General features: G+C 40.4%; 3 protein-coding genes and 1 pseudogene across 4 annotated transcripts in view; 1 reads left to right on the top strand and 3 right to left on the bottom strand.

The window, feature by feature from the left end:
• The window catches only part of LOC308184762 (vasculin-like), a 463870-nt gene that overhangs the window by 29297 nt on the left and 410326 nt on the right, over positions 1-24247 (bottom strand). The window lies entirely within an intron of this gene.
• The window catches only part of LOC308184837 (vasculin-like), a 112401-nt gene that overhangs the window by 55649 nt on the left and 32505 nt on the right, over positions 1-24247 (top strand). The window lies entirely within an intron of this gene.
• LOC308184974 (mitogen-activated protein kinase kinase kinase 1-like) lies at positions 602-9541 on the bottom strand (annotated as a pseudogene). The gene is made up of 5 exons (XR_013956137.1): positions 9451-9541; positions 4774-4905; positions 3632-3774; positions 3047-3178; positions 602-1126 (listed from the first exon to the last, which is right to left on the bottom strand). The product of XR_013956137.1 is annotated as a mitogen-activated protein kinase kinase kinase 1-like (transcript).
• On the bottom strand, positions 12113-15516 carry LOC308184973 (mitogen-activated protein kinase kinase kinase 1-like; the record flags this gene model as incomplete). The annotated part of the gene is made up of 4 exons (XM_080572519.1): positions 12113-12286; positions 13359-14489; positions 15080-15193; positions 15427-15516. 4 exons carry the CDS (start codon positions 15514-15516, stop codon positions 12113-12115), a joined length of 1509 nt encoding a protein of 502 aa, XP_080428645.1.

Here is a 24247-nt window from a genome sequence, read left to right as displayed (position 1 = left end):
AGAAAAATTTGGAAATAATCTTATTAGAAAGAGTAATTCCGAAATGGTCAAAAGACAGTCAAGTACAAAACAGAGAAACAGAGCTACAAAACTTCGCATATTGGTATTATCTTTTTAACATTTTTTTTCCTTTTTTCCCCTTTTTTATTTTTAAATAAATTATACTATCAGACCCTGAAACACCGACTTGTTGAAGGTGGCATTTTATTCCAGATTTTCAGCAAATCCGTTTTTAAAACTTGTGTCAGTAAGATGCTCAGTGACATAGTTTGCATCTTTTTCTAAAAACTATTTTAAAAGATCACCTTTCCCTGAAAGTTAAAAATACAATGAAAATACAAAACTTACAATTACAAAAGAAATTATATAGCCAGCAAAAAATGCGTAGTGAACCACAACTGCCTGTTCTTACTTTAAAGAAGGCAAAATGTTTTTTAAAAGTATCCATCAACATTTGAATTTGTTACACAGAGAACTTTGTACAATCAAAAGGGACAGATATAGAACTTCCTTTTAATCATTGCTGAAAACCGACTGTAATTGCAGAACCCTCTACTTACATCTACGTGATGTGAAATGGAACAGTGAAAGCGAACTATATTAAAATAGATCCTGAGTGCCTCAGCTGCTACTATTGCTGAAAAAGTGCTCCAAATAAAATAAAAATCACCTATCTGCTAAATAATCATGCAGATTTAAAGAAAAATGCTTTTGTGTTGACGTAGGGCCAGATATTTGAAAAGGCACAGTTTACAAATCTCTGCACAAATTGTGAAATGTTGCGTACTGAGTTAGGTAAAGATCTTCATTTGTAAATCACATACTTGGTAGGGTCCTCCACTGGCCTTGAGTACTTGATATACCTGTAATTAAGGCCAGCAGAATAACAAAAGTTGCTGTCCTTAACTGCAGTGCATGACAGTTATCGTATATTCATTAGCATCTTCTTCAGTATATCAGCCTTATACATAATTAGCTACCACATAGTATAGAAGACTGGGTGTTTCAGCAGCTCCCTTGATGAGGGTCTGTCCTGAGGTTGAAGTTCTAAACACTGAAGAGTCACATCCCTCAAACCAGGAGACAGATGTGAAGGGATTGATGGAGCAGTAGTTGCACTAGCAATCTGAACAAAGGGAAAATAATTTCTTTTTCTGAGAAGTCAGTGTCTTTTAAGCCCCCTCTTCTACCCCAAAAACTTTCAATAAGCTGATTATATTCAGCTGACGAGTTATACTATGTATTTTTATCCCCTTAGCATATTTCACACTGCAGTTTGAGTATTACATTAACTGCCATTTTATAAAATGGGTATTAAGTTCCATTTATGCATCTTTCACCAATAACATATGCTCTCTTGGTTTTCGCAGTCTGCCTCTCTCCTTGCACTTTTCTCTAATTTTTTTTCTTGCAGCAAGATTCTGCAGTGACTAACTGCAAGACAGACCATAATAAAAGCTCTTATGCCATAATTGTGGGTATTCTTTAGTCTGCTACTTGCCATCAGTGTTAACTGCCATAGCATAAGCAAGCACATAGATAGATTTAACTGAGCGATGCTACATCATGATATGTTAAACTGGGTATGCTTTCTTGCATTGTCTTTACTGCATTTCTGCTACCACCCTGAAGGGCAATCTTTCTCAGATGGAAGCAGATCACTCCCCACCGAATTCATTTTGACCTTCTCTAGATCAAATTGAGCAAGATGATTGAGAACACTAGGGTGACACCACCAGATTCACACAGACCACTGAATCATTAAGACAATTATATCTTGTATTTGAATATTACTGTGCTAGTTCTGTTTTGTGGAAACACTTTCTTCACTCACGCTAGCGAAGATGCTAATCACTTTCTTCACCTGTGACAGTATTTTCTTCATTCATGCCTACAGTTCAACTTGATTTTTAGAATCAAATATACTTAGTTGATTTTAGTGAGAAACATGAATGCTGAAATTGATGACCTAGAAAAGGGAGGGACAATCTTCATATATAGTATGGCATAATGGTAAATATCTTTAAGTGAAATCTGGTCGTGGAACATCAGGTTTTACCAAAGAGCATTCCCCACTATGAAATATGAATACATGTATAAATGTTTTATGTTAGAAACACTTTTCTTTTGCTCCCATATTTTACAGAATTGTAAAAAAGACTTCAAATCCTTGACTCTAGGAAGAAGACTGGATCTCTACTTCCTAACTTTTTTTAGCCTGTTACATTATGTGTCTTCTAACAGGGCTTTTTCTGCATATTATTGCTGGTAGCTTTTTTTTTTTCAAAGTCAGTATGATTAGTATATTGATATCAGTATTACCTTTGTACTAACACCTCCATTATAAAGAAGGGCCATTGCAACAACCCCAGCAACCCCTTCTACTTGTACACTTTTCTAAAATTCACACTTTTGTATATAAAATTGGTCAGTGTCATTTGTAGCAATGTTGTGGTTTAACCCAGCCGGCAGCTAAACACCACACAGCCGTTCGCTCACCCTCCCCCCTCCCTCTCTGGGATGGGGGAGAGAAACGGGAAAGTGAAGCCGGTGAGTTGAGATAAAGACAGTTTATTAAGACAGGAAAATAATAATAACAATAATAATAATAGTGATAATGATAATAGTATTAATAATAATAATGTGTAAGAAAACAAGTGATGCACAATGCAATTGCTCACCACCCGCTGACCGATGCCCAGCCTGTCCCCGAGCAGCCGGCCCCCCCACCCCGGCCAGCCACCCCTATATATTGTTTAGCATGACGTCAGATGGTATGGAATACCCCTTTGGCCAGTTTGGGTCAGCTGTCCTGGGTCTGTCCCCTCCCAGCTCCTGCTGCACCCCTAGCCTGCCCGCTGGCAGGACAGAGCGAGAAGCTGGAAAGTCCTTGGCCTGGTGTAAGCACTGCTCTGCAACAATTAAAACATCAGCATGTTATCAGCGCTCTTCTCATCCTAATCCAAAACATAGCACCCTACCAGCTACTAGGAGGAAAATTAACTCTGTCCTAACTGGAACCAGGACAAGCAACAAAGTACCTCACCTTAAATATCAGAGCAAGATGATTGGAAAGTTTCTCTGCATTCCAGGGAGGCTTAGCACAAGCCATTTCTATAACAACACAGCCAATGCTTCACACATCACAGCTCCTACCATATTGCTGACCTCTCAGAACCTGAACAGATAGACAAATCAAAGCTCAGATTATCCACTTCAAAGTCTCCTAACTAAGTAATTTAGATACTGAAAAAATCAATCAAGTGCATTCTGATTAACATTTCAGGTTAACAGAGTGATCAGTGATGCAAATGCCATTAGACTTATACAGCTGTAGAAACAAAGTGCCTGATCAAGGGACAAATCAAATCATCTTGCAAGCTTTTGACCAAATGGTTATTTGGGCTTTTGTAACAGTACTCATGCTATATTTTGCAACAAACTACTTATAACAACTTTGACAACAAGAAAGAAATTTAATTACTGCCATGTTGGAATCATTTCTATTCTTTAGAACAAGTACACTTAAAATATGTTAGAAGCATTTACATCAATTTTCTGTTATTTGACTGTATGAATTAGCTTACAGAGTTCAAACTTTTTGAAGTAACTTCTAGAACTGGTTTCTTACCACTGGTGCCATAAATGCAATAGTTCCCAACAACTGTCCCTGAAACTCCCCAGCACCAGTTCCTTTTGATGCCAACCTGGCTGCAGCTCCAAAATCAGCAATTCTTAATCTATGACCTGTGCTGTCAATTAGCAAATTGGCACCTGTCAACAGCATAATAAAAATACCGTTAGTTGGTTTTCTATTAAAGGCAAATGGATGAACAGACAATCTTCCTCCCTCCGTTTCAAAACTATAAATAGGTTGATGTTTCCCACCCCCAGTATCAAGAAAATCTAAAAATTAAGGACAAGTCTAATAATGTCACTTTTTCTGTTATGCATGAGTGATACTGCACACAACTTGAGGCCATCTGAGAGATTTAGAGAAGCAATCAAACTTTCAAAGTAGGGCAAACATAGGATTCTGGAACAATGCCTGAAGCTAGAATAATGAAAGAAATTGGTGCACTGAAACCCTTAAGATTTTCAATGACTGCACCTTCCTGTGAAATTTACACATTTCATTCTTATGTAGCTTGGAGATGTCTTGAAGATAATTACATAGCAATTGAAAGTTTTCCTATTTTAAAGAAAAAATATTAGAAGGCAAGTGTTTGTCATTGTTACATTGCTACTTATTTGGATCTCTCTCCAGTTCGTGGATAGTTATAATGACATTAAAGGCAGAAGTTTAATAAGACTGGGATTTCCCAGTAAAGTCCAAATTTTGTTTGTCAAACAGCACAAATGTGTTTATGTTCAATTAGGATGAAGGAAGAAAGCCCATCACAATATTCCTATACATTAGAGACCTGATGACCTCTTTATTTTGGATTGTTCACAGATTTTACTATCACTTCACAGTAAATATTTACATAAATTTAACTAACTAATCTTTAAAGCTATATGGTAACTTTATATTTTATTTGAACAAATCCAGAAAACCATTTTTTTCTAAACTATTGGCTCAGGTAGCAAGTGTTCCCAAGCACTCCATGAATGTTCTGGTTAATTTCTGTAAAGGTTCTTAAGTATGATCAGATAAACCCAGTAGAGCTACTACTCTTGAGATGGCATACAAGAGAAGCAATAGGTGTCAAGCCAAAATAGATGTTGCCTTCCAACTATTACTTTTTAAAAGATATTCTAAATAATCCTTACCTTTAACATCTCTATGGATTATTTGATTCTCATGGAGGTAAGAAAGGCCACGTAAGAGTTATTCTGTGTAATTAATAATAACTGATTCTTTGAAGGCTCCATATTTACTTAATAAATGAGCAACTGAACCCCCTAGAAGATAAAAAAGGAATTTATCAACACAATTTGTATTAGTAGAATGCAACACTGCCTCCTAAATTTGGAGCTTGGTATTGGTATTCCTAATTTATACCTAGATTTCTCCTCCTAAAAATATGTTAAAAAAATCCCTAGGTAAAAAGTAATATAGTTGCTTACTTAATTACTTTCTGCCTGGAACTGTACACATTATAATGGCATAGGTCTTTATGCTTCCTAATAATTTCATCCTTCCTTAAAAAAAAAAAAAAAAGTATGAATACTTTAGTATACCAAATACTGGCATACAGAGCCTCAAGGATTTGAATTTCCACTGCGCTTCTCGAAGTACTGTAATATAACTTGCGCTTGAATGATGTAAAGACATTTCATTATCTAAGCAATATTATTTCATAAAAAATAAACTTAAAAAAATTAGATAAGTTAAAAAAAAAACAAAAAAAAATACAAAAAACATCCTTAGTTTCAAGAAAATATTTTCTGCACTATTGATTGTAATAACACGTATTTGGGCTTTGCTTGTTAGCACTCTGGTATTGCTAAGTGATTTCTGCCAAAGAACGTAAGTTAAGGTGCAATGCCTTCTTTCATAAGGAAATAAGGATGTATAAAACATCCTTTGATGGAAATTTGGAGAGTGTGATTTGGAGAGTGACATTTTACAGAGGCAGATAGCAATAGGATAAGGGGAAACAGTTTTAAACTAAAAGACAGGACATTAAGATTAGACGTTAGGAGGAAATTCTTCACTCAGAGGGTGGTAAGACATTGGAACAGATTGCCCAGAGAAGCTGTGGATGCCCCATCCCTGGAGGTGTTCAAGGCCAGGTTAGATGGGGCCCTGGGCAACCTGATCTAGTGGGTGGCATCCCTGCCCATGGCGGGGGGGGGGGGAACTAGATGATCTCTCTAGGTGACAGCCAACATGGCTTCACTAAGGGCAGATCGTGCCTGACAAAGCTGGTGGCCTTCTACAATGGGGTTACAGCATTGGTGGATAGGGGAAGAGCAACTGACATCATCTACCTGGACTTGTGCAAAGCATTTGATACTGTCCCCCATGATATCCTTGTCTCTAAATTGGAGAGACATGGATTTGATGGATGGACCGCTCGGTGGGGAAGGAATTGGCTGGATGGTTGCAGTCAAAGAGTTGCGGTCAATGGATCAATGTCCAGGTGGAAATCAGTGAGGAGTGGTGTTCCAGTATTGGGACTGGCACTATTTAACATCTTTGTTGGTGACATGGACAGTGAGATTGAGCGCACCCTCAGCAAGTCTGCCGATGACACCAAGCTGTGTGGTGTGGTTGACATGGTGGAGGGAAGCAATGCCATCCAGAGGGTCCTGGGCAGGCTTGAGAGGTGGGCCCATGCAAATCTCATTAGAAGTTCAACAAGGCCAAGTTCAAGGTCCTGCATCTGGGTTGAGGCAATCCCAAGCACAAATACAGGCTAGGCGGAGAATGGATTGAGAGCAGCCCTGATGAGAAGGACCTGGGGGTTGATGAGAAGCTCAACATGAGCAGGCAGTGTGCACTTGCAGCCCAGAAAGTCAACCATATCCTGGGCTGCATCAAAAGAAGCATGGACAGAAGACTGAGGGAGGTGATTCTCCCCTCTCTACTCTGCTCTCATGAGACCCCACCTGGAGTACTGTGTTTGAATCTGGAGCCCCCAGCACAAGAAGAACATGGAATGAGTCCAGAGGAGGGCCACAGAGGTGATCAGAGGGCTGGAATATCTCTCCTACGAAGACAGGCTGAGAGAGTTGGGGTTGTTCAGCCTGGAGAAGAGAAAGCTCCAGGAAGATCTCATTGCAGCCTTCCAGTACCTAAAGGGGGCCTACAGGAAAGCTGGAGAGGGACTGTTTGTCAGGGAGTGTAGTACTGGACAAGGAGTAATGGCTTTAAACTAAAAGAGGGTAGATTTAGATTAGATATTAGGAAGAAATTCTTTACTCTGAATCATAGAATCATAGAATCATAGAATATCCTGAGTTGGAAGGGACCCTTAAGGATCATCAAGTCCAACTCTTGACACCGCACAGGTCTACCCAAAAGTTCAGACCATGTGACTAAGTGCACAGTCCAATCTCTTCTTAAATTCAGACAGGCTCGGTGCAGCGACCACTTCCCTGGGGAGCCTGTTCCAGTGTGCAACCACCCTCTCTGTGAAGAACCCCCTCCTGATGTCAAGCCTAAATTTCCCCTGCCTCAGCTTAACCCCGTTCCAGCGGGTCCTGTCACTGGTGTTAATGGAGAAAAGGTCTCCTGCCTCTCGACACCCTCTTACGAGGAAGTTGTAGACTGTGATGAGGTCTTCCCTCAGCCTCCTCTTCTCCAGGCTGAACAGGCCCAGTGACCTCAGCCGTTCCTCATACGTCTTCCCCTCCAGGCCTTTCACCATCTTCGTAGCCCTCCTCTGTACACTCTCCAACAGTTTCATGTCCTTTTTATACTGTGGTGCCCAGAACTGCACACAGTACTCGAGGTGAGGCCGCACCAGCGCAGAGTAGAGCGGGACAATCACCTCCCTTGACCTACTAGCGATGCCGTACTTGATGCACCCCAGGACACGGTTGGCCCTCCTGGCCGCCAGGGCACACTGCTGGCTCATATTCAACTAGCTGTCTACCACGACCCCCAGATCCCTATCTTCTAGGCTGCTCTCTATCGTCTCATCGCCCAGTCTGTATGTGCAGCCAGGGTTTTCCCGTCCCAGGTGCAGGACCCGGCACTTGCTCTTATTGAACTTCATGCGGTTGGTGATCGCCCAGCTCTCCAACCTATCCAGATCCCTCTGCAAGGCCTTTCCACCCTCATTCGAGTCCACAACTCCTCCAAGTTTGGTGTCATCAGCAAACTTGCTCAAAATACCTTCTATTCCTACATCCAGATCGTTTATAAAAATATTGAAAAGTACCGGCCCTAAAATGGAGCCTTGAGGGACCCCACTGGTGACCGCCCGCCAGCCTGACGCAGCCCCATTTACCATAACCCTTTGGGGGTTACCACCCTCTGAGGGTGGTAAGGCACTGGAACAGGTTGCCCAGAGAAGTTGTGGATCCCCCATCCCTGGAAATGTTTAAGGCCAGGCTGGATGGGGCTTTGAGCATCCTGGTCTAGAGGAAAGTGTCCTTGCTCATGGCAGGGGGGTTGCAATTAGATGATCTTTAAGGTCCCTTTCAACCCAAGCCATTCTGTGATTCTATGAAAAAACCAAATCTAGTCTTGTTAACCAAACTGCAATGACATATAGTCCCATTCAGAAAATAAAGCTCCTTCTTAAAAAAATAAAAGATATAAACTTACTTGGCCCTGCTGTATAAAATAATGAAAAATAATTACTACTAAAGTACCACTTAACAGATGTAGTATTTGAACATGTTTTTCCTGAAGCATCCTGCTGTACTGGGTGTGGCTGGAATGGAGTTAACTTTCCCTGCAACAGCCCATATAGTGCTGTGCTCTGCGCTTGTAGCTAGAACAGCCCTGATATCACACCAATGTTTTTGCTATTGCTGAGCAGTGCTGGCACAGCATCAAGACTCTCTCCAAACCCCTCAAAGCCAGTGGGGAGGGGACATCACCAGGGCAGCTGACCTAAACCAACCAAAGGGATATTCCATACCATATGACGTCACACTCAGCAATAAAAGGTGGGAAAGGGGAAGGAGAGGGGGGGCTCTTGTTGTGAAGATGTCTGTCCTTCCAAACGACCTCTATGCGTATTGAGGCCCTGCTTCCCAGGACATGGCCTAAGAACGCTCGTTGATGGGAAATATAGAATGATTTTTTTTCTTTCCCCTTTTCTTCAGCATGGCCTTTGCTTTTTTTTTTTTTTCTCTTCCTTTTCCCTTTAATTAAATTATCCTTATCTTAACCTGTGAGTTGTTTTTTTCTTTCCATCATACTTTCTTCTTCCCCTCTTCTTTTGAGGGGGGGGGATGAGACAGCAGTTGTGGTAGAGTTTAGCTACCCAGCAAGGTAAAACCACCCCACCTGTTTACTACCTATTATTAGAAAATTACTTTAAGTTCTCAAGTGCCTTTGCATGTCCCCTCACACAATTTTAAAGAAAATGCTTGGGACAAAAACAAGTGACAGGCGTCGCAAACTCAGAAAGGAAAGTTACTTTTAATAATCATTTAAAATTACACAGCTACACAGAAAATGCAACAGTTCGAAATATAGAAAGCTGAAGCGTCTGTCTCTCAAAGTTTAACTTCTCTTTTAGATGCAGAAATTGAGGAAAATGGAATCGATTTTTTGTTCAGGGCTTTCAACTACATTAATTGTATGACAAATTGCGCATGGATAATTCCAAATCAAACGAAAGATGCCAGTAAGAATATTGCTATGACCACTTAAACTGTTTTGTAAGTAAATCTTTATGCTTTAATTAGCACAAATCTTTAAATCAGCAATAAAAACATAAATTTCCAAACTGAAGCAATGCATGGAATATTTTCCAGTATGAAACTACATAGCTCCAAGACAACCGATACTTTAATTTTATTTGGCATGTAGTTGTTTACCGACCATCCATTCAATAAAGAGGTTATAGTTGCTCTTCTCACATGTAGCACCCAACAGGCGAATAACATTAGGATGGTTCAGATGACTCATTGTCCTGGTTCCAGTTAGGACAGAGTTAATTTTCCTCCTAGTAGCTGGTAGGGTGCTATGTTTTGGATTAGGACGAGAAGAGTGCTGGTAACATGCTGATGTTTTAATTGTTGCAGAGCAGTGTTTACACCAGGCCAAGGACTTTTCGGCTTCTCGCTCTGTCCTGCCAGCGAGCAGGCTAGGGGTGCAGCAGGAGCTGGGAGGGGACAGACCCAGGACAGCTGACCCAAACTGGCCAAAGGGGTATTCCATACCATCTGACGTCATGCTAAACAATATATAGGGGTGGCTGGCCGGGGTGGTGGGCTGGCTGCTCGGGGATAGGCTGGGCATCGGTCAGCGGGTGGTGAGCAATTGCATTGTGCATCACTTGTTTTCTTACACATTATTATTATTAATACTATTATCATTATCACTATTATTATTATTATTGTTATTATTATATTCCTGTCTTAATAAACTGTCTTTATCTCAACTCACCGGCTTCACTTTCCCGTTTCTCTCCCCCATCCCAGAGAGGGAGGGGGGAGGGTGAGCGAACGGCTGTGTGGTGTTTAGCTGCCAGCCGGGTTAAACCACAACAGCCCTTTTGGCGCCCAACGTGGGGCTCGAAGGGTTGAGATATCGACAAATTTGACCAGAGTGTGTTAAACTAAAATTGGTATAAGTATTGGACCTGCTTAATAGTTGCTAGTCACGATGTTGATTGCCTTAATCTCCAGTCTGCTGTGCCTGTTTTCCAATTTGAGTTTTATGGTGCGTTACTTTCTGTATGTGCTCCCTGTTGCACTGTTTATCCTTTCCGGGCCCTGGTTTAAGATTGTTATGGTACTGTGCGGTGTAACAATGGCTTATGAAATGATGAAATATCTGGTCACGACTCTAACCTGGTATTTGTACTCAGCACTGACGTCGACTCTATACTTTGGAAACCATATCTCGGAAACTATTAGCAATTACACCTATTGCCTTTTTACGTTAGGGAGCCAATCTGTGAAGGGGACAGGGGAAGACATGTTTCCCTACCTGTTCACTCTCCCTTTCTCCTTCACCACCCTCTTATCCCCCGAGCTAGTTACGGTGGTTCTCCGAGATGTTGAATATCCTTGGGATACTCAGACCAGCCTGCTCTTGTTGTTATGTCTCCTGAATGCGCTTCAGGTTTTGTTGAGGGTTAAACAACTACTTAGGAATCTCATCCGGAGATCTGTCTTGAGGCGGGATAGTTGCGAGTGGCAGGGAGTGTGGGAGGATATGGGCAGGTTTCTAGAGCAGTGGTCACCTCCAGTGTTTTGGACATTCACCCCTGAACAACTGCAAAATCCTAAAAAGCTGGCAGAATGCTTGAAAAAAAGGTGTCATGACTCTGGCAGTTCCAAAGTGACACAAATCACTGTAGCGTGCTGGGGTCTGGCTTGTGCCTATCGAGCTGCAATTGATGCTACTAGCAACCTAGTGACAGCTTCTGCAGCCGTTCCAGTTCCAGCTCCTGCAGCCGCTCCAGCTCCAGCTCCTGCAGCTGCTCCAGTTCCAGCTCCTGCAGCTGCTCCAGCTCCAGCCCCTGCAGCAGCTCCAGCTCCTGCAGCTGCTCCCCCTCCTGTGGCTGGGTCAGAGAAACGAGCTGTAGCAGTGCAAGTTGACCCCGCAGAGGGTATTCCAACCCCTGTGGCAGACCCTGTGGCTGGGTCAGAGAAACGAGCTGTAGCAGTGCAAGTTGCCCCTGTAGACAAGGTGAAAAAATGGTATAGAGACTCAGGTCGTTTAGAACGCAGACAGTCTTCTGCTAAGTCTGGGCATAGTGAAGGCGAGGCTGGGCCATCAAAGGTGCAGGAGACTGAAGATGAGGATGGGGATGTCGAAAAATCAACAGTAACTACCCGGACTCTATACCAGCGTGAGCTACGAGATGTGCGAAAAGATTTTGGTCGCTGTATAGGTGAGCAGCTTGTCACCTGGCTGCAACGGTGCTGGGACACCGGAGCCAATTATGTGGAATTAGAGGGCAAGGAAGCCAGGCGGCTGGGATCCCTTGCTAGGGACGCAGGCATTGACAAAGCAATTGGAGATGGAGCACGACCTCGCAGCCTCTGGAGGCGTCTCCTGTCAGCTGTGCAGGAAAGGTATCCCTTCAAGGAAGAACTTGTATGTCTACCAGGCAAATGGACCACCATGGAGAAGGGAATTCAGTACCTGAGGGAATTGGCCGTACGGGAAGTAATTTATAAGGACCTAGACGACGCACAAACATCCACAGATCCAGATGCAGTTCGGTGTACACCACCCATGTGGCGGAAGTTTGTACGGAGTACACCATCATCATATGCCAGCTCATTGGCAATACTAACCTGGAAAGCGGAGGAGAATCCCACAGTGAATGAAGTGACTAAAATACTCTGGCAGTACGAAGGAAATCTCTCCTCTTCCCTACAGGCCTGTGTCTCAGCTGTGGAGAAACTCTCTGAAGAGGTCCACCAACTTAAAGAGAATTTATCTTCCCCTCCACCTGAACGAACCAGTGTCCACCAGCAACAACATATTCCAAAGAAATATTGAAGAGCAAGCAGAATACATTCAAGAATGTGAAATATTTACCTGTTTTACAGTCATTAATGTCCCTGTTCCTATATCCTGTGCTTGGTAACAAGTAGAGAAAGCTCCAAGACCAATTTGCTGACCTTTAAGCCATTCTGAATCTTCTCTGTAATGGTGTTTTGCTTTGTTATGTCCAGGCAGGGTTTCTGGTGTCTGCAAATTAAATTCCAAACCAATTGCATGTTTACTAGCACACATCTAAAATGTAGACATTCTGGAAGGCTATGATATATCCAAGTTTATATTCTTCTCCTCTCCCTTACAGTTTTTTACATTGCATGTTATATGTTTCAGTTGAGACTAGAACACCCATCTTCTATAATCCACACATTCCTACTGTATGTAAGAAAAGAGCACCTCCTCTATGTTATTAACTGAAGATGAAAGACAAGATGTAAAGACACAAATAGGAGCAAGACTTTTTTTCTATTCCTGATCTCATGTCTATTTAGGGTTTTTTTGTTATCATCTACACTAAACACAACCAAAATCATGTTTTCTACTGAATTTACTCCTGCCATTTTGTGCTTCACATATTGTTACCTCATGCAAATGATCACAAAAACCAACATGAGATTTCTTTCTTCTTCCCAGCAACACTACCAATTCTGCTGCCTTTCCTAGGCATGTAGCCACATAAGCTTCCAGCACCTGTCTTACTCCTTCAAGTCAATATACTCAAATATTTTGTGAACTTTTATAAAATACTCTTTTCTCTCTCTATTCTTATTTCTTATGATTTTGTATACTTGCAAACAAACATATTTTCAGCTTCTCATGCTGCCCTGCCAGAGAGGAGGGTGGGGGTGCACAAGAAGCTGGGAGGTGACACAACCAGGACAGCTGATCCAGACTGACCAAAGGGATATTCCATACCCCATTGGACATCATGCTGAACAATAAAAAACTGGTGTGTGTGTGTTCACTGCTCTGCTCAGGGAGGGGCTGGGCATCAGTCGGCGGGTGGTGAGCAATTGCATTGTACATCATTTGTTATATATATATATATATAATTATTATCATTATTATTATTTTCCCTTCCTTTTCTGTCCTATTAAACTGTCTATCTCAAGCCACAAGTTTTACCTTTTTTTTTTTTAAATCGATTCTCTCCCCCATCCCACTGTGGGGGGTGGGGAGTGAGTAAATGGCTGTGTGGTGCTTAGCTGCCTGATGGGTTAAACCACAACAGAGACTTATGTTAAATTCCCATATGTATACTTACATCCTGCTGAATAATTATGATATCTTCATCATTTTCAACCTGTAGTTGGGGAATTATTGGCAGTGCATCTTGAGACACTGACATTGCCAGAGCAATAGCTAAAGCTTCCTCCTCTTCAGCTTCCATCTTTTCCTTGCATTTTTGATTATGATTTACATCATCTTTATAAGTATCATAATTTTCTTCCTGCTCAGGAGAAAGAACTGCAACTTCAGACTTGAATGTAACTGTGCCGTCACTTGTTGGCATGGAGGCCTCGAGTAGGTCTTCAGTACTGGAGTTGAGCTCTGCATTAACATCCAACCAACATTTCTCATCTACTGGTGTGAACACCATCTCTTCACTTGGTATAACTACACTGCTATTATTACTACTGCCATCACACTTTGAGATATCATCCAGGTGAAGTGTCATAAGTGTCATACTGTTTTTTGAGGTTTCTCCCTGCTTGTTCATATCACTTGCAGTGGGTCGTGATGGCTTTGGCCTGTGTATGTGACTGGATGGCAATGGCCTGGCTTGGATAAAAACTGGAGAAAGTTCCTCTGGTTCTTTATTTTCAGAACAGTTTCTCTGAAACTGGAAAGAAAGTTTCCGCTGTGTTTGAGGAGAAGGTGAGGGGATTTTGGTGGGAATGAATCCCTGAGATCTGAGTTTAGAGACTTCTGTTACAGTGCTAGCTGGGACAGATGGATTTGAAGGAGAGAGAAGCATTGGGAATAGTGATTGGGAATGACTGGATGAGGGAGAAGAGTTTAAACACTGACTGTGGAGTTTTCCTTTTGTTTGAACAGTTGTCTTTGGTTGCTCAGTGGTTATTGATGTAATGGAAAGTCCCACAGCAAGACCAGCCAATGTCTTTAAAATGTCCTCTGGAGTGGCACTCAGTTTTTTATCACTTAAACCTTTCCAACTTTTCCCTGATAACTGGACAGTATTGTTAGGAGTATTACTTTCTGCAGCTTCTGGAGAGTTATCTGGTACAGGTAGCTGCAAAAAGACTTCATGTTGGCATTCCCTAGACTGCATTTCTCCCATGCCTAGCTGGATGGCTTCTGCAATTTCCATTTCATCTGCAATTGCCATCAGCCATCGACGCATCCTTGCATAATGAGTTGAGCTTGTCACACTCTGTCCTGGTTCCAGTTAGGACAGAGTTAATTTTCCCTCATAGTAGCTGGTAGGGTGCTATGTTTTGGATTAGGATGAGAAGAGCGCTGATAACATGCTGATGTTTTAATTGTTGCAGAGCAGTGTTTACACCAGGCCAAGGACTTTTCAGCTTCTCGCTCTGTCCTGCCAGCGGGCAGGCTGGGGGTGCAGCAGGAGCTGGGAGGGGACAGACCCAGGACAGCTGACCCAAACTGGCCAAAGGGGTATTCCATACCATCTGACGTCATGCTAAACAATATATAGGGGTGGCTGGCCGGGGTGGGGGGGCCGGCTGCTCGGGGATAGGCTGGGCATCGGTCAGCGGGTGGTGAGCAATTGCATTGTGCATCACTTGTTTTCTTACACATTATTATTATTAATACTATTATCATTATCACTATTATTATTATTATTGTTATTATTATATTCCTGTCTTAATAAACTGTCTTTATCTCAACTCACCGGCTTCACTTTCCCGTTTCTCTCCCCCATCCCAGAGAGGGAGGGGGGAGGGTGAGCGAACGGCTGTGTGGTGTTTAGCTGCCAGCCGGGTTAAACCACAACACACTCAACATTTCTAACAGCTTTACAAAAACATGAGGTACTCTTGCGACCATTCTTGCTGCACTCAAAAATACTCTCCGTGATAGTTTACCAGTCCTTGAGTGGGAATTGTCAATTGACTGCAAGGCAAAATTTAAGAGGGAGAGAAGTTTCTTATACTTGAAATTAAAAAAAAAAGTAAAAAAAAAAAGTAGTGTTTTATACAATGATATGCTCTAGTTAACTAGTGCTAAGAAAGCCATTTCAAGACAATGCATTTAGCTGTCAGTTCTGCAGTAGCAAAGACTTACTGCTGCACTGATGCTTCAGAATTGTTTGACAGGTCAGAAGTTTAAAAATGGCAACCATTTACTCTAAAGTAGGTGCACTTTTGCATGTAAATATGCACTATTTGTTTACAGATATTAAAACCACTATTTTTTGAAGAGATCACTAACAACATGTTCAACTGCAAATAGTCAAATAGCGTAAGCAAGTACCTGTTTACTACAGTATCAGCCTGTAAATCATCTCCACAGACAATGTGGAGATAAAATTCACCAGGAAATTCCAACAGAAGTCTGTCTATAAGACAAAGTCGCCCCAGCAGTGCTTGCCAGTTGCTAGAATCAGTTTGGGTTCCAAGAATACAGTTTAAGACATAATCAACACCACCAATACCAATGGACCCTAAAAAAAAAAAGTTGATAAAAATAAGGATTTGATATGTTTACAGTCTAAATTCCATAAAGATCAGAACTGTGTCACACAGAAATACATGTGTGCCCAAACCAACCCCACCCGAACCTCCAAAGAACACCGTTCTCTTTGCCACGCTGATTTTGGATAAATCCGGTACTTACTTTAAAACACTTCAGTATATTTTCTTGTAATTATAATTCATTTACGTATGAAGAGCTATTATTACCAGATTTAAGTATTGCTCTCCCAACTGCCAGCTCTCCTGCTTGGCCTTTACACATCTCCAGTAGTGTTGAGACTGAAAGTTGACTTGTTCGACTACAAGAAATTCAAACCAAAAGTAACTCCTTCAGCTGATGCTTTCAAGGAAAAACATTATAACATTTCAGTAATCAGTAGTTTGGAATTGTGCTTCAAGATTGACTTTACATCACTTTATTCCAATACACTTGTATAATCCTCTATCTGTAAACTACCAATAGTTGTGATATTTTTACAAGGACATTTCCAGAAACTTAACATCTATCACTAATAAATAAATAAATAAAACAAATAGGAATCAGCTTCCCCATTTCTCAGTACATCCCCAGTTTTCAAATTCTTAAAGACTTTTAGGCAATAATCTCTTTATTAAAAGAAATCATTCAACTGCATGTTAGGACCTCCTCCTCTTGCAAAAACAGGCCAAATCCAGGAATCCAGCAACAAAACGAACTGTTTTATTTTACTTATTTCTTTAATTTTAAATGTTCTATTGCTAGACTGTTGCTGGTGGGGGCAGGGAGCATCTCTAGCTGTTTTTAAAAGCAATGCTGCTTATTAGGAACTAAACCGAGAGACGAAAAATCATGCTGATGTTCTTCTGCATCTAGTACACACTACAGCTGAAGAAATGGTTGGTCTGGCAGAGCAGACAGGGTGGCTTGGGACAAGAAGACAAAGCCTGCTCAAGCCAGACCTGCCAAAGGCATTCACTCAGAATAGCCATCTCCTAACATTATACTATGAAATAAAAAGTAACAGCATTATGTTAACACTTAATGAAACAGATCTACAGAAGATTTTGTTGAAGTAAGAAACACATGCAAATATATTAAATATATAAAATTTGATTATTGGTACTTGCGAAAGAGTTTTAAAGGAGAGTCATGAAAATTAAACCAAAACAGTCCAACTAACTGAGAGGGAGGGGATGGTTGATGACTGCACCCAACATATCTTCCTTCATTTTAAGGCACAAAGTCCTTATGAAAGCAAAGCATCATTTAAGATCTGTAAATGCTTGAAAAATATAATCAGATGTGTTCAAAACCTACATCTTTCAAGACTGAAGTTGGCTGTAGCAACTAGATTTTAACAAAAACATACAATGATAAATTTATACTTATGATCCACACACTTTACTTCACCACCACCTATAAATAGTCTTCTGGTTTCACACAAAATAGCAACAAATGAAGCTTCAAGACATTTCAGTAACAATCCAAAATGAATTTGAGACACCATACCTGTTGCCATCTGCACATTTAACTAATATTGTCTCTACAACTGGCTTGAGAAGTTACATGAGACTGAATTGTATTTGTTAAAGCAAACTAGCTATTTATATACTTTATTTAATGTAGTATGTAAGAATATTCCATAATTTACTACATAATCCAAGCTGATTGTGGATGACTCTCATGAATTCTAATGTCAAGTCGCAGAGGAATAAAAGTCTGCTCCTAACCTTGCTCTAATTGGACATAATCTCATTCAGGTAAAAGAGGTTCAAACCTCTAGCCCTTCAGTTAACTTCTTTCTAAAAGCACTAAATTACAAGCTTGATTTGTGAATAAAAAAAAAAAACACAAAAACACACTAAGTTATAATACTTTTTGATATTTAGAGTCACCAGAATTTAATGAGACAAAGATGATAACATACATATTGACATGCAGTGGTGGTGTAATTTGTTCCTGCAGCCATCTTCACACAGTCAGGCTCTCTTCATCCAGCATGCCTAACAAACAAATGGAGCACGTCTGTTCTTCATCCTTCATACTACTAAAAAAAAAGATTTAAAAAATATTCGTGATTGTTTATTGTTTTTATATGGCAAGTGTTTGGTAGCAGGGGGTTGTAGTGGTGGCCCCTGTGAGAAGAGTCCAGATGCTGCCCCATGTCAGATAAGGGCCAGTTCCAGCTGGCTCCAAAAGGAACCCATCTCTGGCCAGAGCCAAGCCAATGAGAAACGCTGGTTGTGCCTCTGTGAGAGCAAATTTAAGAAAGGGAAAAACTGCTGTGCATCAGCAGCTGGCAGAGGGGAGTGAGAAACAGCCCTGCAGACACCAAGGTCAGTGAAGAAGGAGGGGGAGGAGGTGCTCCAGGTGCAGGAGCAGAAGTTCCCCTGCAGCCTGTGGAGACGCTCATGGTGGAGCAGGCTGTCCCCCTGCAGCCCATGGTGTACCACGGTGGAGCAGATTTCCACACTGCAGCCTATGGAGGAGCAGGTAGATCTGACCTGAAGGACGCTGCGGCCCACAGAGACCCTCTGCCTGAGAAGGCTCCGAGCCAGACCTGTAGCCCATGGAGAGGAGCCCTCGCAGGAGCAGGTGATCTGACAGGAGCTGCTGCCTGTGGGGGACCCATGTTGGAGTACTTTGTTCCTGAAGAACGGACCATGTGGTATGGACCCATATTGGCACAGTTCCCGAAGAACAGCTGTCTGTGGGAAGCCCACACAGAATCTGTTTGGGAAGGACTGCATCCTGTGGGAAGGACCCCACGCTGGAGCGTTTTGTTGTTGTGTTGTTTTGTACACACTATTAGTAGTACTATTATCATTATTATTATTATTTTCCTTTATTTTCTGTCCTAATAAACTGTCTCTATCTCAACCCACAAGCTTTCATCTTAATTTTTTTTCAGTTCTCTCCCCCATCCCACAAGTGGGGGCAGGAGGGGAAGGGTGAGCAAATGGCTGAGTGGTGTTTAGCTGCCGTCCGGGTTAAACCACTACAGAAACGCTAAGAATTTTTTAGATTTTGAAAGCTACATAAACTTTTTCCATCCTTTTAGAGTACTGAGTCACAAGTTAGTCTTTAGCCCGTTACAGAAAAATGCAAATACTATTTGATGAACATATGTAAAACTAAAAAATTAACAGAAGATAACAGCCACTCAAGTTTTCTGCCATTGACAGAAAAAGATGTAATAGATTTGCATAAACACTAATATGTCTACATATGTCATGCATATTTAAAAAAGCACTATTTGTCCTATTTTGCATGTTGCTTCCATTTTATTTACCCCCACCTTAATTTTTAAATTAATGTAACTGGAAGTTTTCAACAGAAAAATTATTTTAAATCAACATTTAGTGAAAAACACAGATGCAATTTTTTCTAATATTCCTTAAATGTGTAAAACATATTATTCATGGTTAAAAAAATAAGTTATATTTGCTATGTCTAGAAGTTTGCAGGAATCCTGTATTTGTTCAGCAACAATATTTTTCAAAATAAAAACATTTTGTATATATGTTTGTTTCTATAGATATATATATCTGCTTCCATTTCCTTGCAAACAGTTGACATGAATTTTTCACTGTTAGCTTATTTTGTGGAATTTTCCAAGAAAAAAATAAACTCTACAGCATGTATTAAAACACAAGCATTAATTAAAAACTTATTTTTAAAGAATTAGTAGTAAACCAAAAATAACTGCAAAGCACAGTAAATATCAGACCGAGTAAACTTTTATCTCAAGTGAATCTGATGCTCAGTGTTCTGCAATACTTATATAATGCAAACACAGACAAGCAAAGAATGGCAAACTCTCTCAACGAACCAGTAATGCTATGAACTAACCATCAGGTGTACTGGCAAACAACTGAAAAATCTTTTATCCTGATAAAAATGAGAACTAGTACAATGAAGTTCACAATCCAATGAAGTCATCCTGATGAAAACAAAAAAAAAAAATCTTCCTAGACAAAATATCTAATTAAAGGAACTGACCAGATAAGTAGTTCCAGAGTAAATCATATATTTAAATGGTTGGTTTATTTAATTTATTTACAGTGACACAGCTTGACAATTTGGAAAAAACAAGTAAAAGATAATGGGAAATTAAGGTCATAATCTGTACATCAGAATTATAAACCTGTCTGAATATAATCACCTAGTGATATGAATATTATCATGAAGTAACATATCAAGGTAGTCCTTTATCAGGTTTCACTTTGCACAAAAGAAAGCCTCAGTTCTGGTTCCCTTCTGTGGTTTGGCCTCTCTAGAGGATCCCTTGTTCACTCAGCCCACTAACTAGTTCATGCACAAATCACTTGTTTAATATATCTTTTAATATGGTATAAACTAGAAAAATCATAGTAGTTTAATAACTCCCTTAAAAATAATTTAATCACTCAGTTTAAATGAAGTGTTTTTAAACGTGAGCATATGTTTAGATATATTTTTATACACATATTTTAGTATACGTTTATACACACGCACAGTGCGTTTACCCAGAATTTTTTCACTGTATTCTCATATGCACAAGCAAATCCCCAGAGTAGCACAAATTTATTAGGACAAGAGGAAAAAAAAATGAAATCTTGTTTCTTCATTTGCCAGCATTTGCACAGCTGATACATTTGAACAAATACACACAAATAAATACGTTTCCAAAGTTAATATATGCTTCAATCTTGCAGATAATCACAAGTTTGTTTTCTAAATTAATAAAGGGTAAAATAATTCTTTTCCCAGCTCTACTTAACATCTTTCACATAGAAGGTATAAAGTGAATAAGCCTACTTGGTACAACAGTGACTAATATATGCTCGAGTCTCAATTTGCAAATGGAGAGATTTAATGTTGTTTGAAATGAAAGCAGATTTGAACAAAAATAATGTAGGTGATTCTAAACCTCCAAAATTAGAAAAAGTTACAGAATAAAGCTTTGAATTCCTTTAGAAAAATACTAACCTGTTTTCTGAACTAGATGTAGAAGTACTAGATGATGACAGTGTATGAGAATTTGATATGCGTGAGACAAACTTCTGGATGGTGTTACGAGATGGATCTTTGATCCTCGAGCTATGCCTACTGTGATATTTCTGGAACAAACTCAACCTAACATCAGAAAAATATAGCAACAGTTGTATTTATGCTATGAATAGCTTATATTTAAAGGCAACATTACTAAAGCTTAACTACTGCTTAAAGGTCTATTGACCTTCACAATAATGTATTAGCAGCAGAAGTAGCAGGAATTTCAGAAGTCTTATAATCAACAGATCATAAGAAACACAGCTTACAGCAAAAAGCTATTTATTTATTAAAAATAGCTTACAGCTTTAAGTATATACAAATACTTCTGAGAACCCCTGTTCTGCTTATCTTTCAACTAATCATGGCGACATTAAATTTGAATCATTCACTGAACTGCAGCTCTCTACTAATTCTTTTACTTACATCTTTTATTTGCAGATTTTTTTCTACCTACGTAGCTCTTGAGACTGAATTAAAAACAATTAAAAGCACATTCTTGTTGCTTTGGAATGCAGCAGTTTTGAGCATTTTTAAGATAGTACCCTAAAGACTTCTACCTGGAGTATATTTTAGATCTGCCATTAGATCTTTATGAGATTGATTACCTCAAAGTTCTTCAGTGTCTTTCTCCATAGCATTGGGTCTGAGGGTTCAAGCTGGAATACTCGCAGCATAACACATAGCAGATGAATACAAAACGTCCCACGGCCACAGCTACAAGTCTGCAAAGAAAAGTATAAGCTAGGGCTCTACTGACTTGATAATTACATGGATAATTTTTCCACATTTAGGTACATCATGGAAGTGTATACTAGGCCCTCCTACTTTTCAAAAAAGAGTATTTAATGCAAAATAGTATTTCAAATATGGGCATAAATATCTTCTTACATGGCCTTTCAGAAAAGAGAATTCCCAAAATATTATTTAGGAATATGCCTGAAAAAAATCAGACAATTATAGCATCAGTTTTCTCCTTTCTTTTTTAAAAACTCAACTGAAAGCTATTGCTACTCTCCATACTAAAAGGAATTTATGCATATAACCATAATATATATCTGTAACATGACAGCAAACTTAAATGACATGTTTCTGCTTACACAAAAACCTACATGTTCCCCAATACAGCATCACAGTAGTACTATGAAAGTCTCTGAAAAGGATCTTATTATGGGTATTAATGATATTATCACTCCATTAAAGGAATTATGACATTGCTTGTCATTTATAGCTACTCCATAGTTAAAGAAATAAAGCATTTCAGGGTGAGAAACCAGGAAAGTAAGTGGCCAAATTTTAGCCAAAAATGCTTAATAAGACATATAATTAGGAGCTACTTGTAGGAATAAGAAATATATGGAACGTTAGTAAAGAGTTCTTTACCTAGAATCTTTTTCTTAAGAGAAACTTTGGACAAAAATAGTACTTGCTATATATTTGATAAAAATACAAGCTGATTACTATGTTATATGAGCATGTATTACATCTTTTAATCTAAACAAGAACGTTTTTCCTGTCCATTTGTGCCACTTACATTAGTAGTAGCAGCAACTGATTTATTCTTAAAGTGCTTATCTGTCATTCATGGTATCTCAAAGGACAGCAGGTCCCCCATTTGGACAGTAGGATTAAAACGATTTTTTTTCCTACAGTCACTGTCTGCCTATATAAGAGTTATAACCTTGAATCCATTTATTATATACTGTATATATCAGACAAGAAATATTAGGTTTATTATTTCTACAGCACAGTATGACCACTTGTTACAAAATAAAATTAAAAAAAAATTAAAAAATTTTTCTGCTCCACAGAAAAATTAAAGTGTTCTGTGCCCTGTAAGAACCCTGGACTGTTTTTCTGCCTGCAATACAGCTGAAACAGCTAGATAGCTCAGATACTGGAAGCAAATCACTGTGCACAGTGTTGCACAGACAAATGCTCAACCAGAGTGATCATTTATACTCCTAATAAAGTGCTCTATTGCATCAATACTCAATTTAGACACAGTTATGGAATATTTTCACACAACTGTCATACATAGTGCATGAGAAGAGTAAGGCCCCTCAGAATAGAATTAAAAGCAATCTCGCCAGGCAGAGTCAGTTTTAATTCTACATTTCTCTATGATTTAGAGGCTGTCCTGGTTTTGGCTATGATAGATAAGAGTTAATTTTCCTCCTAGTAGTTGGTAGGGTGCTGTGTTTGGGATTTAGGATGAGAATAATGTTGATAACACACTGATGTTTTAATTGTTCTCACTCTGTCCTGCCAGCAGGCAGGCTGGGGGTGCAGCAGGAGCTGGGAGGGGACAGACCCGGGACTGCTGACCCAAATTGGCCAAAGGGATATTCCATACCATATGACATCATGCTGAACAATTAATACGGGGTGGCTGGCCGGGGTGGGGGACCACTGCTCAGGGACGGAACAGGCATCGGTCAGCAGGTGGCGAGCAATTGCATTGTGCATCACTTGCTTTGTACATATTATTATTATTTCTCTTTTCTGTCCTGTTAAACTGTCTTTATCTGAATCCACAAGCTTTTACTTTCTTCCCCCCCCCCGGCCCCGATTCTCTCCCCCATCCCACTGGGGGGGGAGGATGACCGGGGGGAGGCTGTGTGGTGCTTAGCTGCTGGCTGGGTTAATCCACAACAGTCCTTTTGGTACCCAACTTGGACCCAAAGGGTTGAGATAACGACAGATCTGACCACAGCGTTAGAACAAAATTGTTATAAGCATTAGATCTGCTTAATAGTCACTAATCACAATGTTGATTTTTTTGATCTCAGGTCTGCTGTGCTTGTTTTCCAAACTCCTGAATGTATTTTCCTGAATACACTTCAGATTTTGTTTAAGGTTAAACAACTACTTAGGAATGCCATCCAGAGATCTGTCCTGAGGCAGGATAGTTATGAGTGGCAGGGAGTGTGGGAGGATATGGGCAGGCATCTAGAGCAGTGGGCACCTCCAATGCTTTGAAAATTCACCCCTGAACAACTGCAAAATCCTAAAAAGTTGGTGGAATGCTCAAAAAAGGTGTGTCATCACCCTGGCAATTCCAAAGAGACACAAATCACTGCAACGTGCTGGGACTTGGCCTATGCTTGGTGAACTGCAATCAATGCCAGCCCAAACCCTGCGATGGGCCCTACAGCCCTTCCAACCCCTGTGACGGGCCGTGCAGCCACTCCAACCAATGTGACAGGCTCCAAGGTTGCACCAGGGAACTAAACTGTGCTAGTATTTGTTGCTCCTGCATCCAAGATGAAACAACAGTTTCATCTGCCACTTGCCGAGGCGACCGGCTCTGGGGCAGACGCGTGCTGCAGCGGAGCGCGGGATCGGGACAGGCAGGGCTATTTTTCGGGCATCGAGCCTACGTGAGGGAGCCGCCAGGCACCGGCAGCCCTCGTGAGGGAGGCTGATGAGGCGTAGGCGGAGCCAGCAGCGTCAGCG

The sequence above is a fragment of the Anser brachyrhynchus genome, assembly GCF_964034855.1.
Source record: "Anser brachyrhynchus genome assembly, chromosome: W".
NCBI lineage: Eukaryota > Metazoa > Chordata > Aves > Anseriformes > Anatidae > Anser > Anser brachyrhynchus.
Note: the sequence above shows the minus strand (reverse complement) of the source record. Positions and strands in the feature narration are given on the sequence as shown.